A 20,517-nucleotide genomic window follows, 5' to 3' on the forward strand; every position below is an offset into this window, starting at 1 on the left:
GGATCAAAAACAGCACTTCGTCACCATGGACAAAATCGACCAACAAATCTCCGTCTTGGCTCTGAATTCCTTCAGGATATAAAGTTATAGAGAGAGGGATATTACTGGGATATGGAGAAGCAGAGCACGCTGACTATCACCAGTAAAAGTAATTTTATAGATTTAAAGGTTACTAAACAAGCAAGACGTCTTTTAATATTTTCAAGTGATTTACGGTATAAAATGTTTTGATAAAGAGCACAATGGCGATAGAACCCTCGTGGGGTTTGAACCAACGTCCTTTCTCATATCAGCCCAGATATTTAACCAATAAACTGCAGCACCCAGACACCGACTGTGATGTTTAAGAAAATCAACGCAGTTTTCCGTCCGAACCACCTTGGACCTCGCTCACGGGACCGGTTCAGGCCCGATGAGGACTACCACAGCGCGTGCACCGTCAAACTGGTCCGGAGCACGTCGATGCTTGTGGTGGGGGAGAGCAGTCACGCGCCGCAGGACTCCACGCTGAAGCGGAGCGTGAGCGCCGTGAGTATTCAGACCAGCACGGCCCTGTACTACTACCAGAGCCGAGAAGACCAAGTTTGGTTCTACTCCCAGAACCAGAACTGCTTAGAGTACTTACAGGAACTGGTCGCGCTCAGGCGGCAGTACACCAAGAGCATCAGCGACCTCAAGAACAGCGAGCGCAAAGAGACCGCGTCCCGCAAGAAGAAGCCCGCACCCCGGCCCCCGCAAAACAGAGCTGCACAGGTGAGATGAAACAGGACAAGGCTTACATGTTTAAACATAGAAAGAAGTGTTGAACATTGTTAGGGAAAAGTAAAGTAAATTATACCAGTTTGTCTGCTATCAACCAAGTCGTGAGGTGTTTATTAAGAATTTTAAGGGGTAAAACAGTTTTAGTTTTGTTTAGTTTAGTCAAAGTGTTATTTCATTACAAGATTCCCGAGTTCAAATCCAGGCTCGAGAACCCGCTCCATCTCTCTCACACTTCGTTTCCTGTCAACTCTAAACTATAAAATGTATCATCATAAAGTCAAAAACAAAAAAAAAATTTCAAAAAATGGTATATAAAAATGTATTTATCATCTTATTTCAAAGACTTCAAGGCCTGGACCTTCTGCTCCACCTATCCCAAATGAGGAAGACACACTCCAGTTCTTTGATGCAGTCATTGCAAGCTGTGACCCAGAGCCAAGTCGAAAACCACATGTGGACAATGGACATGCAGATGTAGACTTCATAGGTAAGTCTGGAGCTTATTAGGCTACTTAATCTCTAGTGTACTCTAAAGGCAGCATGGAAAATACAATTGAGGGATGTTGCACACGTGTAACAGAAAAATTGGTCAACTAGAAGTATTTAGTTTTTTCCCCTTCATGTTTCAATCCTCCATCTTTTTATTGTTCGTTATGTCTGTTTTTTTTCCATACTACCATTTTGATGTTTCTACAGTGGCAACCAGTACCAGTGAGCATGACCTTCACTCTAACTGGGTGCTTCGGGATCCTCATCGAATCTCCATGACGGAGTCGCAGCCCAAGAATTCAGAAATCAGTCACAGGCAGGTAGCCCAGCAGAAGGGGGTCATGGGAAGCACAGGCAGCAGGAGATGTCTGCAACGAAACCCAATCCACCTGCCAAAAGTGGTGGAGAGTGCCTTTCAGACTCTACGTTTCAAACCCAAGCTCAAGAAGAAAGACTAGCTGCTTAAGCGGTTCCGCTTGTTGTGCCCAGAGGACAACTAAAACTTCACAGCTGTGCAATCAAGAAGTTGGATCTGGAAGAAAGAATAAGGAATAATCTGACACACCACAGAAGATGTGACCTCTGTGACGCATGTCAGTGTTTACTCACTGCCAGAGCTTCATAAATTATACACAGCAGATCAGAATCTCTTTTTCGGTAGCTTGCGATAGCAAATGCTTAAGGCCATTAATAGAGCGTAACCACTGAACAATCACCCTGTGCACTGATTCCAGACAGAGCAACTGGAATTTCCTTACAACAGTAACACAGATCTGAGGATCACTTATCTGATGAACTAGTCAGATAATTAGACAGGGATCAGACATATGAGAGATGCTAAACACATAAAGGCCAAGGAGATAGCTATTTACTGCCTAATTGTTATAGGCTAACCTTAAAGGGATAGTTCACCCAAAAATTTTAATTTGATGTTTATCTGCTTACCCCCAGGGCATCCAAAATGTAGGTGGCTTTGTTTCTTCAGTAGAACTCAAAAAAGATTTTTAACTCAAACTGTTACAATCCGCCAGTCATATATTGTAAGTGGATGGGAATCACAGCTTTGATAGTAAAAAATAAATAAAACCAAATTAAACCCTGTGGTTCGTGACGATACATTGATTTGTAAAGACACAAAATGATTGGTCTGTGGAAGAAAATTAACAGTATTTATAGTTTTTTTTTACCTATGATTTTCACTGCAATGACTGAACTTTCCTGAGCCCGTTTACACAAACTATCTTCTACTTCTTCAGCATCCACATGGGGCGTCTTCTCCTTCCTGCTTTATGGTAGATTGCAGACTTATAAGTGCATTACCGCCACCTAGCTCTCAAGTGGACCATTAGCCACGTTTCCACTGTCGAGCTTAAACCGGGCGTGCTAGTGTGTGCCAGGGCCAGTTGTGTTTCCACTGTCACTTCTGGTGCTTGATTGTGCCTCGTTCGGACTTCCTCGGGGCCAACGGCCAGGGTATTTGGCCCGACAAAACCCTTGGGCCAAAGAGGGCCAGCTGGGGAGAGAGGAGTGGTTATGAACAAAGGCGGAGTTTCTCCGCGTCTGGAGATCGTCAGCACCGCAGATCATTTCAGAAAGATAGCAGCTGTAACACCAGCATTAAAGACTTGAGCTCAAAACTTTCAGTCATCAGCGAATGTTTGAAATAACTTGATCCGATGTGGATTATAATCACTAAACAAGGCAGAAATATTGATAAATGATGCAAAAGACACGCTAAACATTAACGTTACCAAAATAAACATGATAAATGCAACCACTTGGAGAAATCAGACGTCAGCTTCTTATTCTCTATCACAATCGTGAATTTATTTAGTAACATATTTTATCTGTCATCATAAGTCTTGTCTCGGGAGTTTAGCTCCACGTAGCCTATCATAAAAATATAATAATGGTTTTTGTTTGGGAGCTTTTATAAAAATAGAGATCATTCATTCTAAATATCATTCATTCTAAATGTGACGTATAGGCTACAAATAAACATAAAGACTCGACTGAATAAGCAGGCTATTTTCATCATGCTTAAAGCTGCGGTAGGTAACTTTTGACGCTCTAGCGGTTAATAGCCGGAACTACTTCTCTCTGTTTATGTCTATGAAGAATCACAAAGGTACTGGGTTACTCCGCCGCAGTACCCCCGAAGCAATCTAAAATAGTCTGAATATAAACACTTATTATAGGTGCACCCTAGTGATTCAGTACAAGCTAAAAACTCGGTTTGGAAAATGGATTCATGGTGTACTCGCTTATTATATAATTTTTTCTACATTTTGAACACAAACAAAGTAACGGACCGCAGCTCTGATTGGTTATTTTTTACCGGGAGTGGATGAATTTCTGCAAATGGCAATAGGACCACTGGGAGGAGCCAGAGGAGCTTGATTTATTCACAGATTATCTGTCTCATATTCTACTGTCAGGACATAATGACAGGTTTAACAAATATGTAAAAAATATATTTTTACAAAAGTTACCTACAGCAGCTTTAAGCGTTAAAAATAAATAAATAAAATAGAAATAAATTAATTTCTGTGTGACTAATTGTAAGTCCTGATAAATTAATTCATTATGATCAATGTATCATTTAATCTATAGTAAAACATAGATGCTTTTGAATTTAAATATTTAACAAAGCATGCAAACAAATGGCCGCTTTTATCATATTTGTTTTGTGATCGCGCTAGTTCTAGTGATTTATTTCTTAGTTTTCTGATAACTTCTCTTTGTTACTGAAATGATGGGGTTTCTTGACGTTGTTCCTGAGAGGCATGTAAAGGTCGTGTTTTATTGAAGTGCAGCGGTGCTTCAGGACCGACAGTGGAAACCCTGTGCTATACTGGCTTCGGTGCTACTGGCCCGAGGCTATTAGCCCCGCCCGTTATAAGCCCTGGCTTGCACTGGCCTGACAGTGGAAACAAGGTCTATTGACACTCCTAATTGAGATTATAGAGTGTGTCAATGACCCATTTGAGAGCTAGGTGGCAGTACGGCACTTATAAGTCTGCGATCTGCCATAAAGCAAGAAGAACAACATGCTCAGGAAAGTTTGGATATTGAGGTGAATTAAAGATTTAAAAAAACAACATTAATACTGTTCAGTTTCATGCACAGACTGATCATTTTGTCTTTATACATCAATGTTTCATCACAAGTCACAGGGTTTAATTTGGTTTTATGTAGGGTTTTTTTTTACTCTCAAAAGCTGTGATTCCCATTCATTTCCATTATAAGACTGATAGACTGCAACAGTTGGGAGTTAAAAATCTTTGTTTGTGTTCTGCTGAAGAAACAAAGTCACCTACATCTTGCAGAGCAGATAAAAATAACATTTTTATTTTAACCCTTTAACCAAATGCAAAACTAACACCTCCACTTTGCATTTAAGTCAAGTCTAATCTAATACAGTAAATCTTTAGGGATCCTTATTATAGCATTTATTTATTTTAATCCCTCAAACTGGTACCAGGTGCCTAAGTGTGTAGGTTTGTACAATCTTTTTTTAAGTTTATAATGTCTATGATGATTTGCAATAAAGTAAGCAAAGCAGCAAAAGAGTGCTCAGTTGTGTGTTAACTATTTCAGTTGCTTTTCAAGTGATTTATTTCAACTGAGATTGTTTTTTTAAAGCATTAAAGCCTATAAAGAGGAACTAGATGCATGTTTTTGAATCCAGGGTATAAAAATGTCAGGTTTGGTTTGAAAAAAAAAAAGGAAGCAGGAATAGGGTATAACCTTTTCGTACTATAAAAACTAAGATCACAATAACATCAGATGCAATAAGTCTCTATCAGCAAAAAATAGTGACTAAAGATGAGGGAAATTAACTACTACACACTGAAACTATCTCAAATCATGGACCAGCGAAGACTATGTGTATAATACATATATATTAGTGTTTAGATTTATGGGTCAATTACTTTTTTTTTTTGTTAAGAAATTAATACTTTTATTCCACAAGGAGGCATTGAATTCACCAAAAGTTAATTTTTAAAAAAATAATTTTAGTACAGCTTTGCATTAAGCACAGCACATAATGAGTGGCAAACAAATAAAACAACAGAACAGAAATTATTTTCTAATAACTTTATTATCAAAATGTTTTGACACTCACACAGACACTCACTCAGTTCTTCTCTTGTTTGACTTTGGGGCTGAAGAATGCTGACAAGCTCTTCATGCCAGTTTTGTCTACTTTGGCAAGACTCTTCTGAGCTGCAGTCATCTTCTTTGAGGGCTGAGATAACATAGCACATATTTTAAATATTACGTTTATCAAAACTGTAGCACAGTATCTCAAATTAAGCAGGAAAATGCATTTACGATCAACAGTATTTGAAGCATGAACTGCTGAAAGACTTTTTAAGGCATAGACAGAGAAAAAGACAGTTCAGCTGTAGCATGTAATACCATTTCTTTCAATGCTTGTATCATCAATCCCATCACCACTGTGTTTGCAATTCTAACTCACTTTTCGTGCAAAATCAGCACTGTTGAACTTGGTGTAGTCTTCCCCAGCCTCTACTGGTTTATCTGACAGTTTCCGTTTCTATCGAATGGAAGACAGCAGTCAGAAACACCAAAACCATCAAAAGATCGAATTGAATTGCTACACCATTCCTCTAACTACATTCAGAAACAAAGCATGTATGATGCTGCATGAAACAATGACAAGCTGGTTGAGTTTAAGAAGAAACAGGAGTCAGAAAGCAAATGATCAACAAGACATAAATTCAAGTGAAGCAAGACCAGACATAACTCAACTATTAACATTCAAGCATGGCAGTAACATGCGAGTAGTGAAACAAAACACTGGTATTTCAACTGGTAGAAAACTGTACCTTAGAAGGCGGCTCTGTCTCTTTAGGGCTGGATATCTCTGGCAACCTTGTAACATAAGAGACAAAAAAAAACATAACTATATGACATGCATGTTTCAAAGTAGTGGTCAAATGATTGTGGACTTTTTTTTTTTTTTTATGGCAAATGCAAAAGTGAGCAGAGTGGCCAAGGCTGATGTAAAGCCACTGAATATTATGCCAAAGACACTGTATAATTTAAAGATACATGTATAACAATTGTTGAAATTAAAATTTATATTTATTTTACATTACATTTACAAAATATTCAGTGGAGGCTAAAATTATTAGAACACTAGTATTTTCACAAAACAGTGGTTTTAAGTCTATTTCTTTGTTATTTCTATCTTTTGCTGTAGTGCGTCTGTAGGAAATATCAGTTTACATTTCCAAAACATTCATTTTGCCATTAATTATAATAATCCAGTGAGAATTTTGTTTGCACAAGGAGTCTGACAACAGCCAGTGCTCCACACAGAGATCTGATCTGATCATCATCCAGTCTGTCTGGAATAACTTGAAGAAACTGAGACAGACTCACTCCAGAAGAACTGTTGAAACATCTCCAAGATGCTTTTAAAAACCTACCTGAAAAGCTACAGTACTGTTAAAAGTAGTGTGTAAAAATGCTGTAAAATGAGGATACTGTCGTAATGTCATAAACATATTTCCTTTATCAATTAACTTCTATTAGCTAAATTAAATCAACATAAATCACTTGCACATTGTTTTTCAGGTAGCTTTGCAGGTAGGTTTCTTGAAGCACCTTGGAGACGTTGTCACAGTTCTGGATTTAGTCTGTCTCAGTTTGTTCTGTTTCTACATGTCATTCCTTGTTCAAACAAAATTCTCACTGGATTATTACAATTAATGGCAAAATGAATGTTTGAAAATGTAAACATATATTTCCTATTGACACTACAGAAAAACATAGAAATAACTGACTTAAAACCATTGTTTAGCCGATGAAAATACTAGTGTTCTGATAATTTTGGCCTTGACTGTATAATTTAACCTGTTAACTCGGACACCTACGTTGACTACACTATATTACAATCAAATCTAATCTAATCTTGACAAACTATATATCGTTGGAAAGGTCTAAGACTCCCAAATATATATTTTACCAATATTTTTTGTAAAAAAATTATGTAGAAAAAGTAATAGATTAATTTATGACAAGAGTGCACCCTCAGAAATCTACATTACAAAAGGAGTTTTGACCTTTGTTTAAAAAAAAAGACTTCCTCGTTGCCTTTTTCTCTATCACATTTTAGAAATCATCAGAAGTTATATATCACTTGAAAACATAAAATATCAAAATTCATCCTTTAAAACCCATTTTAAAATCAGAAATTGCATTACCATGTAAATGGCACATCAAAATAATGTTACAAAATGTTTTCAGTCATGAAATATAAAAATTTAGGTTTGTATCATGCACATCTTCAAAAACGTGAGTGACAGTTAACAGGCTAAAATGTAATAAATAATTTGCATGGGCCGACAATTAATGTGTGTTTATGCAGTCAACAAATACACATTTTAGGGAATCTCTAAATTTTACAAAGTTTGTAATTTTAGTTAAATTAAATATAGAAAAATATATAAATATAAAATATAGACATAAAAAGACTCAATTAAATAAAATTAGAATTTGCTGAATGCTGATGTAGATGAGAAAATATATCTATTTTGCTTTTTCTATTACTAATAATAATGCAATGCTGTAATAATTTTTTTGTGTACCTTAAGTTCTGCTTTATAATTTATTAGTGCTGGGCAATGATTAACATTTTTAACTGAGCTTAATTGCATTGTTATGCGCAAAATTCCACAATGCATTTAAAAGTACTGCTATATGAACAAAAGTGCAAATACTTTAAACAAATAAGGTGCTTTTTTACAGCAGTTTTCAGTTTACATAGTAGAAGTAAAAATATTTCCTGTAAATCTCAACTTATAACATTAATGTAATCAAATTAAATATAAAACCAGCTATTTGACGCTGCCAGGGCATTAATGTTTTTATAAAAAATATTTTATAGTTTGTTACAGAAAAAACTAACTATAAAAAAAAAAACTCCATAAATAAGCTGATATATTGGCCTTGGCACTATATATCGGTCAACCACTCTTTGTGAGGTGATGTGAACGATCATCTGTGCATCAGTGTAGTGTTTGATCAGTGTAGGTGCACATACTGCAGATGCTTGAGGAGAGCTTTGCTCAGGTCTTCACTGATGTACTCTGATATGAGACCATGTGCATAACGTAAGTAGTCCTCTAAAAGAATAACAAACACACTAACATTAATGAGTAATCCATACAAACATAATCCAACCATATTTATTTATCCATTTACCTTCAGTAGCATCTTCATGTTTCACTCTGACGAACATGCTGGATTTCACTCCTCCACCCACAGATAGGTTGCTCTGTTTGAGTGTTTTTACTGTGCGCTGGACCTGAAAGACATTTTAAAAATATTTATAAATGCAACTTAAAAACTCCTAGTTAATTCTTGTACAAGTTAAACATTTTATAAACCTTTTTCTTGAGCCACTCCAAGGTCTTCTCCTGGTTATATCTGTGAAACTTTAAACCACCTGCCTCTGAAAAAGAGGATTAAATTTTCATTCAACACAAAATTTGTCTACCACACTGTATCTGTATCTAATTTGGTATATAGACGGTTTCATCGGGTGCACGTGCCTGGACCTAAGTTAACTTCCGGTCTGTGTTGTGTATATCGGTCTGGCTGCGGTGCCTTCTACAAACGCAGTTAAAGTTAAGGTGATGAGTAAACTGAAGTTGGGCTCAGGTGGTTGTGCTGCGGGATGTGTTTCCCATACATTTATTTATTTTTGGAGACTCGCCACAATTTTAAAACTGATCGATTTTCAAAAAGGCTTCGTTAAATAAACATGAGTAACGTAACGTTACGTAACGTACTGCACATTTAATAATAATAATTCCTTACATTTATGTTTAAATATCAAAACGAGGCACAGGTGTTTTTATATCGCTGTATTTCTGAAGGAAGACTTGCATGTTATATGCCTGATAAAGCAGCATGTGAGCGTACCAGCTCTGCTTCGTTTACAGCTGTTACTGGGGAAACCTCTATTTCTCACGCTTTATGTCTGTGCTTTAAAACATCTCCTGCTGGCAATGCTGAATTAGCATTTTCATTAAGTCCGCCTGATCCACACAGAAAACACATTTTGTTTGCTATCAAAAAATATCTACACTAGACGGACTTGGCTGTTGTTATTGATTCTATTTGGAATCTACCGGAAGTTAAGTTAGGGCCACAAAACCGCTCACGCGCATTAACGTTTGTTTATGTTGATCCCGTTGAAACCGTCTATATGTGCCTACGGATTCAAACACACACCTTTCTCATCAGCCACATGATGAAGGGAATCCAGTCCTTGTTTGCAATGCAGAAGTCTTGTGCATCCAGGGTAATCCTCATCCATAATCATCTGCTTCGCCGGCTGGAACTTTCCCTACCGGAAGAGTGCTGTCATTACAGATGAAGCTCATCTCAATGGCTTTTACCATAATATTTGTATTTTAATTCATTGTTAACCTCGGTGGCAGTACTGCTAATGTACGGCAACAGCAGAAATAAAGGATCAATGGGAGTCACATACAGCAATCTACCATCTGAGGACACAGATGCAACAAGTGAACAATTTAGATGTCATTAGCAGATTACTAAACACTGAGCATTTAAATCAATGATCCATAATCACATTGAATGGATAGTTCATGTTCTGTGAGAAAAGCTTACCTCTTTGCACGATCTGTCCAATGAACCAAGACCGAAAGTCTTCAGAAAAGGCTTTTACTTCATAAACACTGACATCACCACAGCCAAACAGGTACAGTGAAGAACTGCCTGCATTCACAAACAAAGGCAGAACTGTCAGTCAGCTGCAGTTTATTTAGATAAACCTCTGATAGACATAATCACTACATAATATTAAACTGCAAGTTGCTGTTAATTGAGTTGATATAGTAATACCAGTAGCAGGATTCTTTAGCTTGATGAAGGACGGATCACCCTCTTCAGACCTGCCTGTGTCCAGTGCTGAATCTGAAAGTGAAGGGTTAAAATAATGTTTAAATTCGATTTATTCAAAGAAAACAGAATTGCATGGAGATTTAGGTGGACTTTAAAGTATACTGACACTAAAGTTTGCATACTTACTAATGCAACATGTGTCATTATTACAAAGCCTCAATAAAATAAGTTGAGCCATGAAGACTGTGTAACAATGTGTCTGCAAAAACGTGTGTCACACGCAACACAATCAACTTCAGAGGTAAGGTAACTTTACCTGGAGCAATGACAACCCAGCTGTCGCTATCGCTGTGCGCAGAGCGTTTCTTTTTAGTAGTCATTTCAAGGACTGTCTTAAAAAGTTTAACTGTGTCAACCGGTTGTCTGATGATGATGATGATAATAATGTAAGGACGCAAGAACTGTGTGTTTAGCAGAGGTTCTGCCTCCAGAGAAATGGCGGCAAATATTTGTGCACAGTACAGATAGGGGCAGAAACACGAAGTGACGTTTTATTCTGATACTACTTCAAGTCTGGTTAGGCTTATATAACTACTTCTTTATAGAATGTCTACATTAAAAAAATCGTATCCAAAATAAATCATAAATGTGAAAAGAGAACAGCGCCTAATTTGAAAACGCGTCACCAACCACCCCTTTCTCAAAATGGTACAATCTCCCAGCATTTCTTAAAGACATAGTAGCACATTTATTTTTGGCACCATTAAAAGTACCGCTGGGAAGATATTTAGCAATATTCTTCGTATTGTTTCGTAATTACTTTGCGTGACATGATATTTATTTAAAAGTCATAAACAAATATGGCTGTCGCATATTTACCTATTTACTATCTTTGCAATATGTTGGTCGCCTGCTTAAATTACAGTAATGTTTGCCGTTATCACTGGGACAAAACAAAAAGCAATAATATTTTGTGAATTAAAAAAAAAGAAAAGAAAACTGGATTGATCTGTTTACTTTTGAAAATGAGAGGCAGAACCACTGATCTAGATAAGTGGGCAGAACCCAAAGTGCTGTACCCAAAGATAAAACAAAAATTAATAAAAATCAGCTTTGTCTTAAAAGAATGGTTATTTTGTGTAAAATGTTATAATTTATACATCATAATAATTATTGAGAAAACTGAAATAATGGATGAAAGGTGAGTGATAATATAATGTCATAATTTTGAGAAAATCAAATCAATAGGTAGGCACAATTTCAATGTGGAAATTAAGAGAAAATATTTTTATATAAACGCAGTGACCTCACGGTGGCGCCAGAGTCTTGAAAATGCATAAAGTAATGTCCTTCGACTGAATTGACTGCGGATTAATTGTTAGTACATTACCAGCATGAAAGTTCTAAACATGCTGTAAGCCGTCATTATGATCTTATATCATATCTTAGCTATATCAATCAGAAAGAAGCTTTTTTTTGTCACAACAGATTAGCCTACAATAATCAAAGCATTTAAACATTATATCCTACAAGCATATGACACTAGAAATAGCCTAAATTGGCAAAAAAGAATAATATGATAATATTAAAGTACAATAAAATGTACAATAAAAATAACAAATGCTGTAAAGAAATGGGATAAAGAGAGATGAGACTTATAAAGCAAAGCAGTAATCTGAGCTGTGTATGTTGACTGTGATGTAGAATGATGCATAACAGTTGCTCTCTTTCCTTCTCTCTCTTGGTTTTCAGGATCTGTAGATTACTTCGTCAGACTGTGTCTCAGCTTGACATGTCTGACAATTCCCTCTGTCTATCACTGACTTTATCTCTCATATTGTGTGGGAGGGAAAATGTGTCTTTTTGCACTTGTGTCACTCATTAAAACAGCTAACCAAGACATGTCCTGACACGGTCTATGCGTGTGCATTCATGTGTTGCTGATTAAGAATCAGGGACCCCCTGTTCTGCTATAAGTCTGAGGTATTCAGGTCAACTAAGGTCTGCTGAGCAAGGACATGTGGAGGGGAGGAGGGGCTCCAGGACATCCCAGCTGTACAAGAGAAGTTCTATACATAGCCTACTGCATATATTCAGTTGTCAGATGCACTAATTTTCTAAACAAAAAAATCCTTCAAAGTTTAGATTTTAATTTATTTAACTATTAGTTACGAGGTTCATTGCACCCTGTCTGTTCTTTTTCTCTCTTCCACACAGATATAAACACAGACACCAGTATTGAGTAAATCCATTCGTGTCGTAAGAGACAGACTGAATGAAATCTGGTTGGAAAAAAGAGCGTTTCAAGGCACACAGTGACATTTTCAGCTCAGGCTTGTTATACACATCTGACTTGTTGCTCTGTTTTATAAACTGGTTGATAGAACAGATCAGAATACCGATTCTTATTTTGCATCTGAGCTTTACCTCCTCCCACACACATGCAAAATTAGGCAAACACAGCTTCACATTAATATGCTCCATAACCTTGCTGTTAAGAAAATAGTGACATCGTTCATGGGGTGGTTTTATTTTTTATTTTTTTACTTTTGCACACTCACTAACAAACTCACAGGAGCGAAGTATAGCCCACACAATGCTCTCCAACTCTTGAACATCGGGCCACAAACAGGGTCTTAATCTTACAATCGCTCCTCGAAGTCACGCGCTAATATTTTATAATGTGTGCATTATTTATTCAGTCAGATGTCCATCTACAGGTCTGTCACTAGAGGTCTGGTGAGTCAAACTGAGCGTTTGCACTATCATTTGACTCGTATCCACAGGATTTTTTTTTTTTTTTGACTTATTAAAAACGAAAAAATGTCATTTAAAAATGTCGCAGTTATAATACGAGCTAGGCTCTTACTTTCAACAGGATAAGAAGCTCAAACGTGAAGGTAGACTACTAGTAGCTAATAGCGCAAGCTTGATGAAATTTATTTTGCGTTGTCTTTCCAAAATAAAAATAAAAACTTATTGTGTGATAGATAGTAAAATGATTGTTTCAAAACTGTTGTAGATAAACGTGTGCCATTTTACAAAATGTAGCCTACTGTGTTTTAAAATAAGCAGCTTTACTATATGAATGTGATGATGAATTTATGTATTTTCATACACGGAAACTGTTTGTGAAAATTTATAATTTTCATATTTGGATAAAACAACAGGGAATGAAAGGATACAAACTTTTTCGTTAGTCATTCGAGCAGGTAACGTATTTAATGAATGCATTAGTTGAAAGAGTGAATTCGTTACTCTACATTTTCATTTGTTCTGCAGCAGCTTGAAAACCGTTGGTCATGCATTTTTTTATGTAGCAGATCGACTATATTGTTGCTTTAAACTTTTATTTAGAAAATGCTCCAATTTACTTACATAACAAATCGTTGTAAAATACCAGCAAACTGATTGATGGTGTATGGAATTAGTCAAGATGATTTGATTTATCACTAAGAGAATGATAATAATAACGAAAACAGGCAAATAGCTGACTGTTTCACCAGTAAAACGGCGTAAATATTAACTGTAGGCTATTACACTAAATTGCTTACATCATTTTAATTTAGTTAAATTCTACGCTATTTTTCTGGATTCCTATTTATATATTTACTTAATCCTAAAATCACTTACAGTGACGTAGTGATAATCGTTTATTTGCTCGTTTGAGAGTGTGTATAGAGGAAGGTTGGAAAATGCTGAAAACCTCACCTCAGCTGTGTCAACAGGCCGAGTGTTTTTGCCTGTTATAAATAGCCTAACTTTCAAATTAACTTCCTAAACGCCACGTGCCATCCAAAATAAAACTATTCAAATAAAATATTTTTATTGTAGGCAACATTTAGCATTAATCAGTTGTACGAATCCCTTGTTAATTAACTAGCAGCTGGATTACCCCTAACTTTCGAAGTCTTTCGAAGACTGTTTTGCATACCCATAGATGTTTTTTTAGTGCTTTTTGACACACACACACACACACACACACACTCACACACACACACACACACACACACACAATTCCCTGTACCCATTATTATGATCCATGTTAATCTTTTATACCATTATAGGTTTAAAGACGAAATTGTTGAAACAGAAAACACATGTGCTTAAGCAGCTATGCTGACTGTTGATTGTTCGTGCCACGCATCCTAACCAAAGTGAGGTTTAGCATAAAGATGATATTTGACAGGCTTTAGTTGCTCTAGTGCAGTTGAACACACCAAACACCAGCCAATAGCATGAAGTCAGCTGTTTCAAATCACAGGGAGTTCTTTCAGCATACTTTCCCCCCCATAAAACACAAATATAGGCTACTTTAAAAAATGCTTATGCAGGTGTATGGCAAATAAAAAAGACATGCAGATCAACTTCAAAATTTTTGAAATCAATGTTTTTCTTTATTTCTTTTCTTCCCCATGCATGACATGCACCGAGAAAATGTTTTTATTATTATTATTATTATTATCGCGTATCAGTTTGAAGATCTCAAATCTGATCACGATGAAAGTTTTTTTTTTTTTTACCTCTATCATAACTTCAACAAAATATCTCATATTGGAAGGAGACTTAACAATAGGCCTACACGAGATGAGTCATCTGTGAACGTGCACTTGAACGGATCATAGTAAAGCACTTGGGATCTCTCTCGCAGTTAAGGTAAAGTCTGGTTCTCGCGCCATGCTGTGGAAACACCGGTCTTACGTCGTCGAGATCAGAGTTGTGTGCAGTTATGACACCCGACTCGGTAGTCTCAGTAGCACGTGACCTAATTTGATCCAGTGTGGGTCGTAGGGTTTGAGTCTTGAGTATCTAAGGTCGAGCGCTGGCGCTTGCTTTTTTTTCTTCCTCTCGCGCAGCGCTACCGCTCCGCCTCCTCAACGCGCAACTTTGACGCTGTGCATAAATACTGGAACAAAAGAAGAACTTCCTCGATACCTTGTGAAACGGCAGTAAATAAGCTGAAACTGTTATGCGAACTGAAATTAACCTGTAAACGTGCTAGAGGAGGTAGGCTACTTATTAGAACACCCCCCTTGAGTCAAATGATGTCTTCATACACATCCTCAATTTTCCCCTCAGCGCTTTGGGTAAGTGCCATTCATATTGACTTTGAGGTAGCTGCTGATCAGACTCTTCGAACTGTGAATGAGCACAACTGTTGTCACGTTTGAGCATTTTGTGAGGTATTAAAGTGGCAGAGCAAGAGTAAATGAGGAAATTGAAATGTGTTTTGTTGAAACAATGAAACAACGCGTGACAACAGTCGAGAGCGTCGAACTATTGTCGAAAGGTTTTTGACTCTTAACCGAGTCGCTGTCTTTACATCATGATGTTAATGTTCTAAAAAGTTGTTACATACTAGCGTGCCGTGAATCAAGGAAGTTACTGTAAACTGAATACTGCTGTAGGCTATAAAAAAACGAGCTGCTTGTCAAATTTTCAGCAACAATTGCTATGCATTAGTTACCGGCTGTCTTCGAGATACGTCATGTTAACTTAAAGTATCTAACAGGTTTGATTTAGAAACCGAATTAAACTACTCGGTTTTTATTTGCATTGTCCATTAACGATTACAGGATGCCCATAACGTGTACAAAGAGTTTTCGTGAGTAGTCTTTTGTCGTGTTGATCTTCTCATGCAGTGAACAAAGAAGCGCGTAGCAAAGGCTCGGGACCCGAGAGCCCGTGGAAAGTAAGCACCCTGTTTACAATAATAACACTAGCTTCACGACGAGGCAAGACTGACAGAGCGCTGCGCCAATGGCGTGCCGGGGTTGCTTCGGCAACACGCTATATTTGGAAAGAGTTACATCATCGGAGGACTGCCTTTGAGGGGCGGGACATCCGCGAGGATTGACGCGCTTGTCTGGACTTGCCTGCAGTGCGCTTTGTTATTACTTTCCCTGCTGATAAAATATAAAATACTGTCACGGATCCAAACACGAAGCATGTTCTTTCAGCATTTTTAAAGCATAGAGAAACTAACAGACTATTTTTTATGATGAAAGGATAATGAATTGTCTGTCGTGGCAATTCAATATAAAGTTGGTCACTTAAACCATTAAGGGGAGGGAGAAAATACAATACCAAGGCGACGTGATTTTAAATACAATACCAAGTGATTGAATTAATAAGTTTAGAGGTGGATGAATGACAAGAAAGGAGAAAATCGAGTCTTAACTTGACTGATGTGAATTTGAATGTTGTGGGTGGTGACACTGTTGAGTTGTGATGATGGGAGGAAAATAATAGAAATTATAGTAGCTTATGATATGCTATAACTTATACACTGAGGTTTTGTTGCTATATGCCTTGATTGGAAGTAATATGGAAGGCCTAAATTTGCGTACGCATACATTTTCAAAAGACTGGACTAAAACAAGCGATTTGTTAAACTATATAACACATATACCCTCACAAAATAAATTTGAATAGATTAGAACAATAATTATAGCCAGTCAAGTTTAGTATATCCAGCATCAAAGTCCAGATCCAGAAATATTCAGTTAAAGTTAAACTTAGTGACATCCAAAGAGTAGGCACAAAATTTTTCTATAAAGGATTTTACTTTGAAAGAAGTTCATTGTACACATATTCAGTGCAGATTCGTAGCATTCTGCCTAGTCATCCATGGTGGATAAGAAGAGAACAGTTTACGTTCTTTTCTTTTACTATAGACATGCTTCCTGTTCTGTTTATCTCCAAATAAAATGAGTCAGTTCCTTTTCCCATTGTGCACATCCACTTATGGCACCATACACGTAAACACAAAGACTTGTTTTGTAGTGTTGACCGTGTAGGGACACTCACTCTCAGATATTTCATGTTTATTTGTGTCAGCAGTGTCATTCGAGTTTATGTGTGTCTAAAAATAAGAAATATGCATGATGCAATGATGCCACCCAGTTATTATTTTAGCTAAAAGGTGGGTAGTTTATGACTGTAGAATAAACCCATAGTGTTTTCTTTAGCAGAAGCAATAGATAGCCTTTGTCTTGGTTTGCACTGTTGCAGTTATTGCTTGCAAATTAGGGCTGACGTTTCGAAACTATTTAGTCACATAGCCACCAAATTCTCCTAAATGCATCATCAGGGGTTGCTGGTCAAATGGTCACAAAGCGGTGCCAAATTTTGAAAGTCATTATCCGAATGATGCAGTCGGCAGTAATCAGAAAGGGGCGGGTTTGACAGATGGAGCGCAGTTTCTTTCTTCTCCCAATCAGCCTTCACGCTGCTGGTGGTGTGAGTGACGCAGCTCGCGGTCGCTTTCGCTGTCTGCTGCTGTAGTAAAGCGCAGCCTCTGTTGCCAAGCTACTCGCTCCGTCTTCACGGAAAACATCGACTGACGCTCCGTTCATTTCATGCATTCATCCTTCTCGAGCGACTGCACGCGCACTGTCAAAATCTGACGTAGAGAAAGAAAGCATGACCGCTAATACCCTGTTTTATTTCCCTCTTAAATTCACGAATAATGAAAAATAAAGCTCGCTTGCTTTGTGATACATGCACCAAGAAAAGCAGACGATACATGTTAATTTTAGCGTTAAATCAACGGCAGTTTTAGCCTAGAAAGGTATCTGTTTTTTAAGCAACTGACACCTTAAACTAAATTTAGTATGTAAGCACACACGGACTATCAATAGTGTGAAGGCGATTGCAATGGTAACCATCGTTGTTTCAAACAGCGACTGGCAGAGCTAGAGTTAAACCGTGCTCTGGTGGCCGTGTAAGGAGGATATTGTGCGTGGGCTCTGGGTTGCTAGCCGGTTTGAGGGTGCATTTTGTCTCGACCAATCCTGCGCGGTGCTCTAGGTCCCGGCATGCCCAATGCGGGCAGGGGGAGGCTCCGGCCAATTTGAATGAAGACTGAAGCTTTCGGCGCCATTTTCGACTGAGCAGCTCCAGCAACAACAGCTGCACAGAGAGCTCCGCACTGGAGTCCAGTCATTTGAGTGAGGGGACACTTTTTTTCTTTTTGTTTCCAGAAAACAAAGAGATATTTTTCTTTCTGAATTCGACCTCAAATTTGAGACGACTGTTTCCCGGTGGATGAATGCAGCGGACACAAAAGACGATGTGTAGTGACAACAAATAGTGAAGTGGAGACTGAAGTGAGCTAGGAGGCTAATCCGGCTAGCATCTCCAGCCGAGAAGGGGCGTCCGATCGGATCCGCGCTGTGGAAACGATATATTTTTGTATTATTTTTCGAAAAAATCTAGCAAATACGCGGATGACTTGAAAATTCTATAAAAAATTCGGAAAATTCTCGCAGGCGACGACGAATAGATCGGTGTGGGTTGTTTGGTGGAGCGAGGTGGTTTTGTGCATTTTTTAAACGTTAAGTTTGAGCGGGATTGGTGATGTGCGCGAGACGGCCGGCGAGCCGACAGCCTATCAGCGAGCGATACACCGGGATGCCACACCGACCAACACTGCTGTTCTTTACTACAGCTTTTCTTCCTCTTTCAGCGAGAAAACGACGATTACCAGAGTGCCTTTTTTTTTTTTTGCGAATTTTTTTTTATTGCAAGAACTGTATTGAGTGCGCCGTCAGAATTTTTAACTGCAAACTTTTTTTTGTGTGTGGATTTACAAATATGTCCAAAATATGTTAGGTAAGTGTAATATTTTACATAAAATGTGTTTTTGGTTCGTAAATGTGAAAATAAATATTTATGTTTGTGTGCGGCAATGGTAACGTTAAATGTATTGAAATAAACAATTTCCATCTAAAGGGTAAAAAGGCACGAACTGTTAGACAAAAAAAGTAAATAGGAGTTGGATACGTGAACGAAGAAGATGCGATGAAAGAGAGTTTGATTCGTTTATAGAACAAGATCATCTCTCGATCGAACGAACACGTCATACTGTGTTGATCTAACGCTACTGTACCACAGCATTGCAACTTCACTCACATTCTCTCTTGCAATTTGAACCCCTGGTAAGTCACACTAAGTGTTATGGACACGTATTCATACTTTTATACGAGCGGGCCTGTAAATTGAAATTACATAACCAGGTTGCATTGTCGGATAATTTAAGGCCTAGTTGTATAATTGTGAAGTGCGATTACTCGTCATACTGATTGTTTTAGGTGTTAGTGGAAAATTTACTTTTATGTATTGCAATGAGAGCGCGAGCTCATCATCTTTCACAGTGATCTTAGGTCGGCAGTCGATGATTTTGCCTGCCTTTTTTTGTCAGCGTGTGCACCTCAGCTCTTAGACCAGCGCCGTATTTTTTTTCAGCCTGTTCTTTATTTTATTTTTTTGTTGTTGTATTGAACCTGTTTTTACAGTCTATGTATTGAACTCGACTTTATAACAAATCCTCTATGCATTAAGGAAAGTAGCAGTTCGGGTACTTTTGTTCTCCTTAATGTACGTTAGAGGTCACATGCAGAAAGGTCATGAAGTCATTACCATGATGCTTTGACCTCCTAATTGTGCTGATTGATGTAAAGGCCCTGTCCATGTCATGTGATGTCATGGAGGTTAACCCAGTGACTCCCCGGGTCACCATGAGCCCAAACAGGGCAAGGCAGTTCAGAGAATCCAGTTTTTTAATCTCTAATAGACGTTATCGACCTAACCTTAGATTTATGCACTGTTTGTGTAATTTTTTTGTTTTATTCTTGCAGTATTTCACAATATTTATAGATTTTAGCTTGTTCAAGTGATACTTTGTACCCTTGTATATAAATGTGGCCTAATGTAGAATGTTACAAATATGGTTAATATTTTAGTCCCATGCCCTACAAATCTAAAAGCTCTCTAGTTTTGCCTAAATAACATAGTTTGAGTTATTTAGGTGTTAGTTGTTTAATGGAGATCCAGAAAAAAAAGTGACACAAGTTACACCATATACCAGCATAAGCCCTATGACAGAAACCTTACATTATGACAAAAGACCCATTGGAGCACTGAATGACTAGGCACAAAAACATCAGTCTAACTGTTACAGTTGCAGATAATTTACATTTGAGGTGTAATCATAATTTATTATATTGCACATTAGAGTTACACATTCACTTGGCCAAAAAAAGTGGCACAGTGGTCAAAGTCAAAATGATTCTCAGCCTGCCTCTTCCTGAAATATGCACGCAGTTCACATTTTAGTCAGAATCTTTTACTCTATTTTTTTAAACCACTAATGTTTTTGTATTAATGTAGTTGGCTTAGTACAGCCCAATACCAAATATTATTTGTCTGAGTGTCTTCTACATTAGGTCCAAAGTGGTGGTGTAGTTGTTGTGTTTTTTTTTTTTTTTTAATTTCCTGGCAGTTTTTCTTCCCATGAGTTGATCCTGCCTGGGACCGTAGGGAAACCCCCACAACTAAACCACAACGATCTCT

At 37.6% G+C, this 20,517-nt stretch overlaps 2 protein-coding genes across 2 annotated transcripts; one reads left to right on the forward strand and one right to left on the reverse strand.

The window, feature by feature from the left end:
• The first annotated feature begins 339 nt into the window (after positions 1 to 339).
• LOC127964660 (uncharacterized protein C13orf42-like) lies at positions 340 to 4,909 on the forward strand. Its single transcript, XM_052564915.1, has 3 exons — positions 340 to 753; positions 1,105 to 1,249; positions 1,459 to 4,909. The coding sequence occupies exons 1-3, from the start codon at positions 340 to 342 to the stop codon at positions 1,707 to 1,709; spliced, it is 810 nt and encodes a 269-aa protein (XP_052420875.1). The 3' UTR covers positions 1,710 to 4,909.
• Positions 4,910 to 5,337: 428 nt separating this feature from the next.
• rnaseh2b (ribonuclease H2, subunit B) lies at positions 5,338 to 10,674 on the reverse strand. Its single transcript, XM_052564755.1, has 11 exons — positions 10,478 to 10,674; positions 10,162 to 10,233; positions 9,928 to 10,035; positions 9,724 to 9,800; positions 9,526 to 9,640; positions 8,676 to 8,740; positions 8,491 to 8,593; positions 8,330 to 8,411; positions 6,108 to 6,153; positions 5,738 to 5,815; positions 5,338 to 5,503 (listed from the first exon to the last, which is right to left on the reverse strand). Exons 1-11 carry the CDS (start codon positions 10,539 to 10,541, stop codon positions 5,393 to 5,395), a joined length of 921 nt encoding a protein of 306 aa, XP_052420715.1. The 5' UTR covers positions 10,542 to 10,674; the 3' UTR covers positions 5,338 to 5,392.
• Positions 10,675 to 20,517: the final 9,843 nt, after the last annotated feature.

Source organism: Carassius gibelio, chromosome B9 (assembly GCF_023724105.1).
Source record: "Carassius gibelio isolate Cgi1373 ecotype wild population from Czech Republic chromosome B9, carGib1.2-hapl.c, whole genome shotgun sequence".
Taxonomy (NCBI): Eukaryota; Metazoa; Chordata; class Actinopteri; order Cypriniformes; family Cyprinidae; genus Carassius; species Carassius gibelio.

Coding starts and splice junctions, on each gene's coding strand:
- LOC127964660 (XM_052564915.1), top strand. CDS start 340: ATGTTTAAGAAAATCAACGCAGTTTTCCGTCCGAACCACCTTGGACCT. Junction 754..1,104: donor CGCAAAACAGAGCTGCACAG/GTGAGATGAAAC, acceptor CTTATTTCAAAG/ACTTCAAGGCCTGGACCTTC. Junction 1,250..1,458: donor TGCAGATGTAGACTTCATAG/GTAAGTCTGGAG, acceptor ATGTTTCTACAG/TGGCAACCAGTACCAGTGAG.
- rnaseh2b (XM_052564755.1), bottom strand. CDS start 10,541: ATGACTACTAAAAAGAAACGCTCTGCGCACAGCGATAGCGACAGCTGG. Junction 10,234..10,477: donor CTGGGTTGTCATTGCTCCAG/GTAAAGTTACCT, acceptor CTTCACTTTCAG/ATTCAGCACTGGACACAGGC. Junction 10,036..10,161: donor GCTAAAGAATCCTGCTACTG/GTATTACTATAT, acceptor TTGTGAATGCAG/GCAGTTCTTCACTGTACCTG.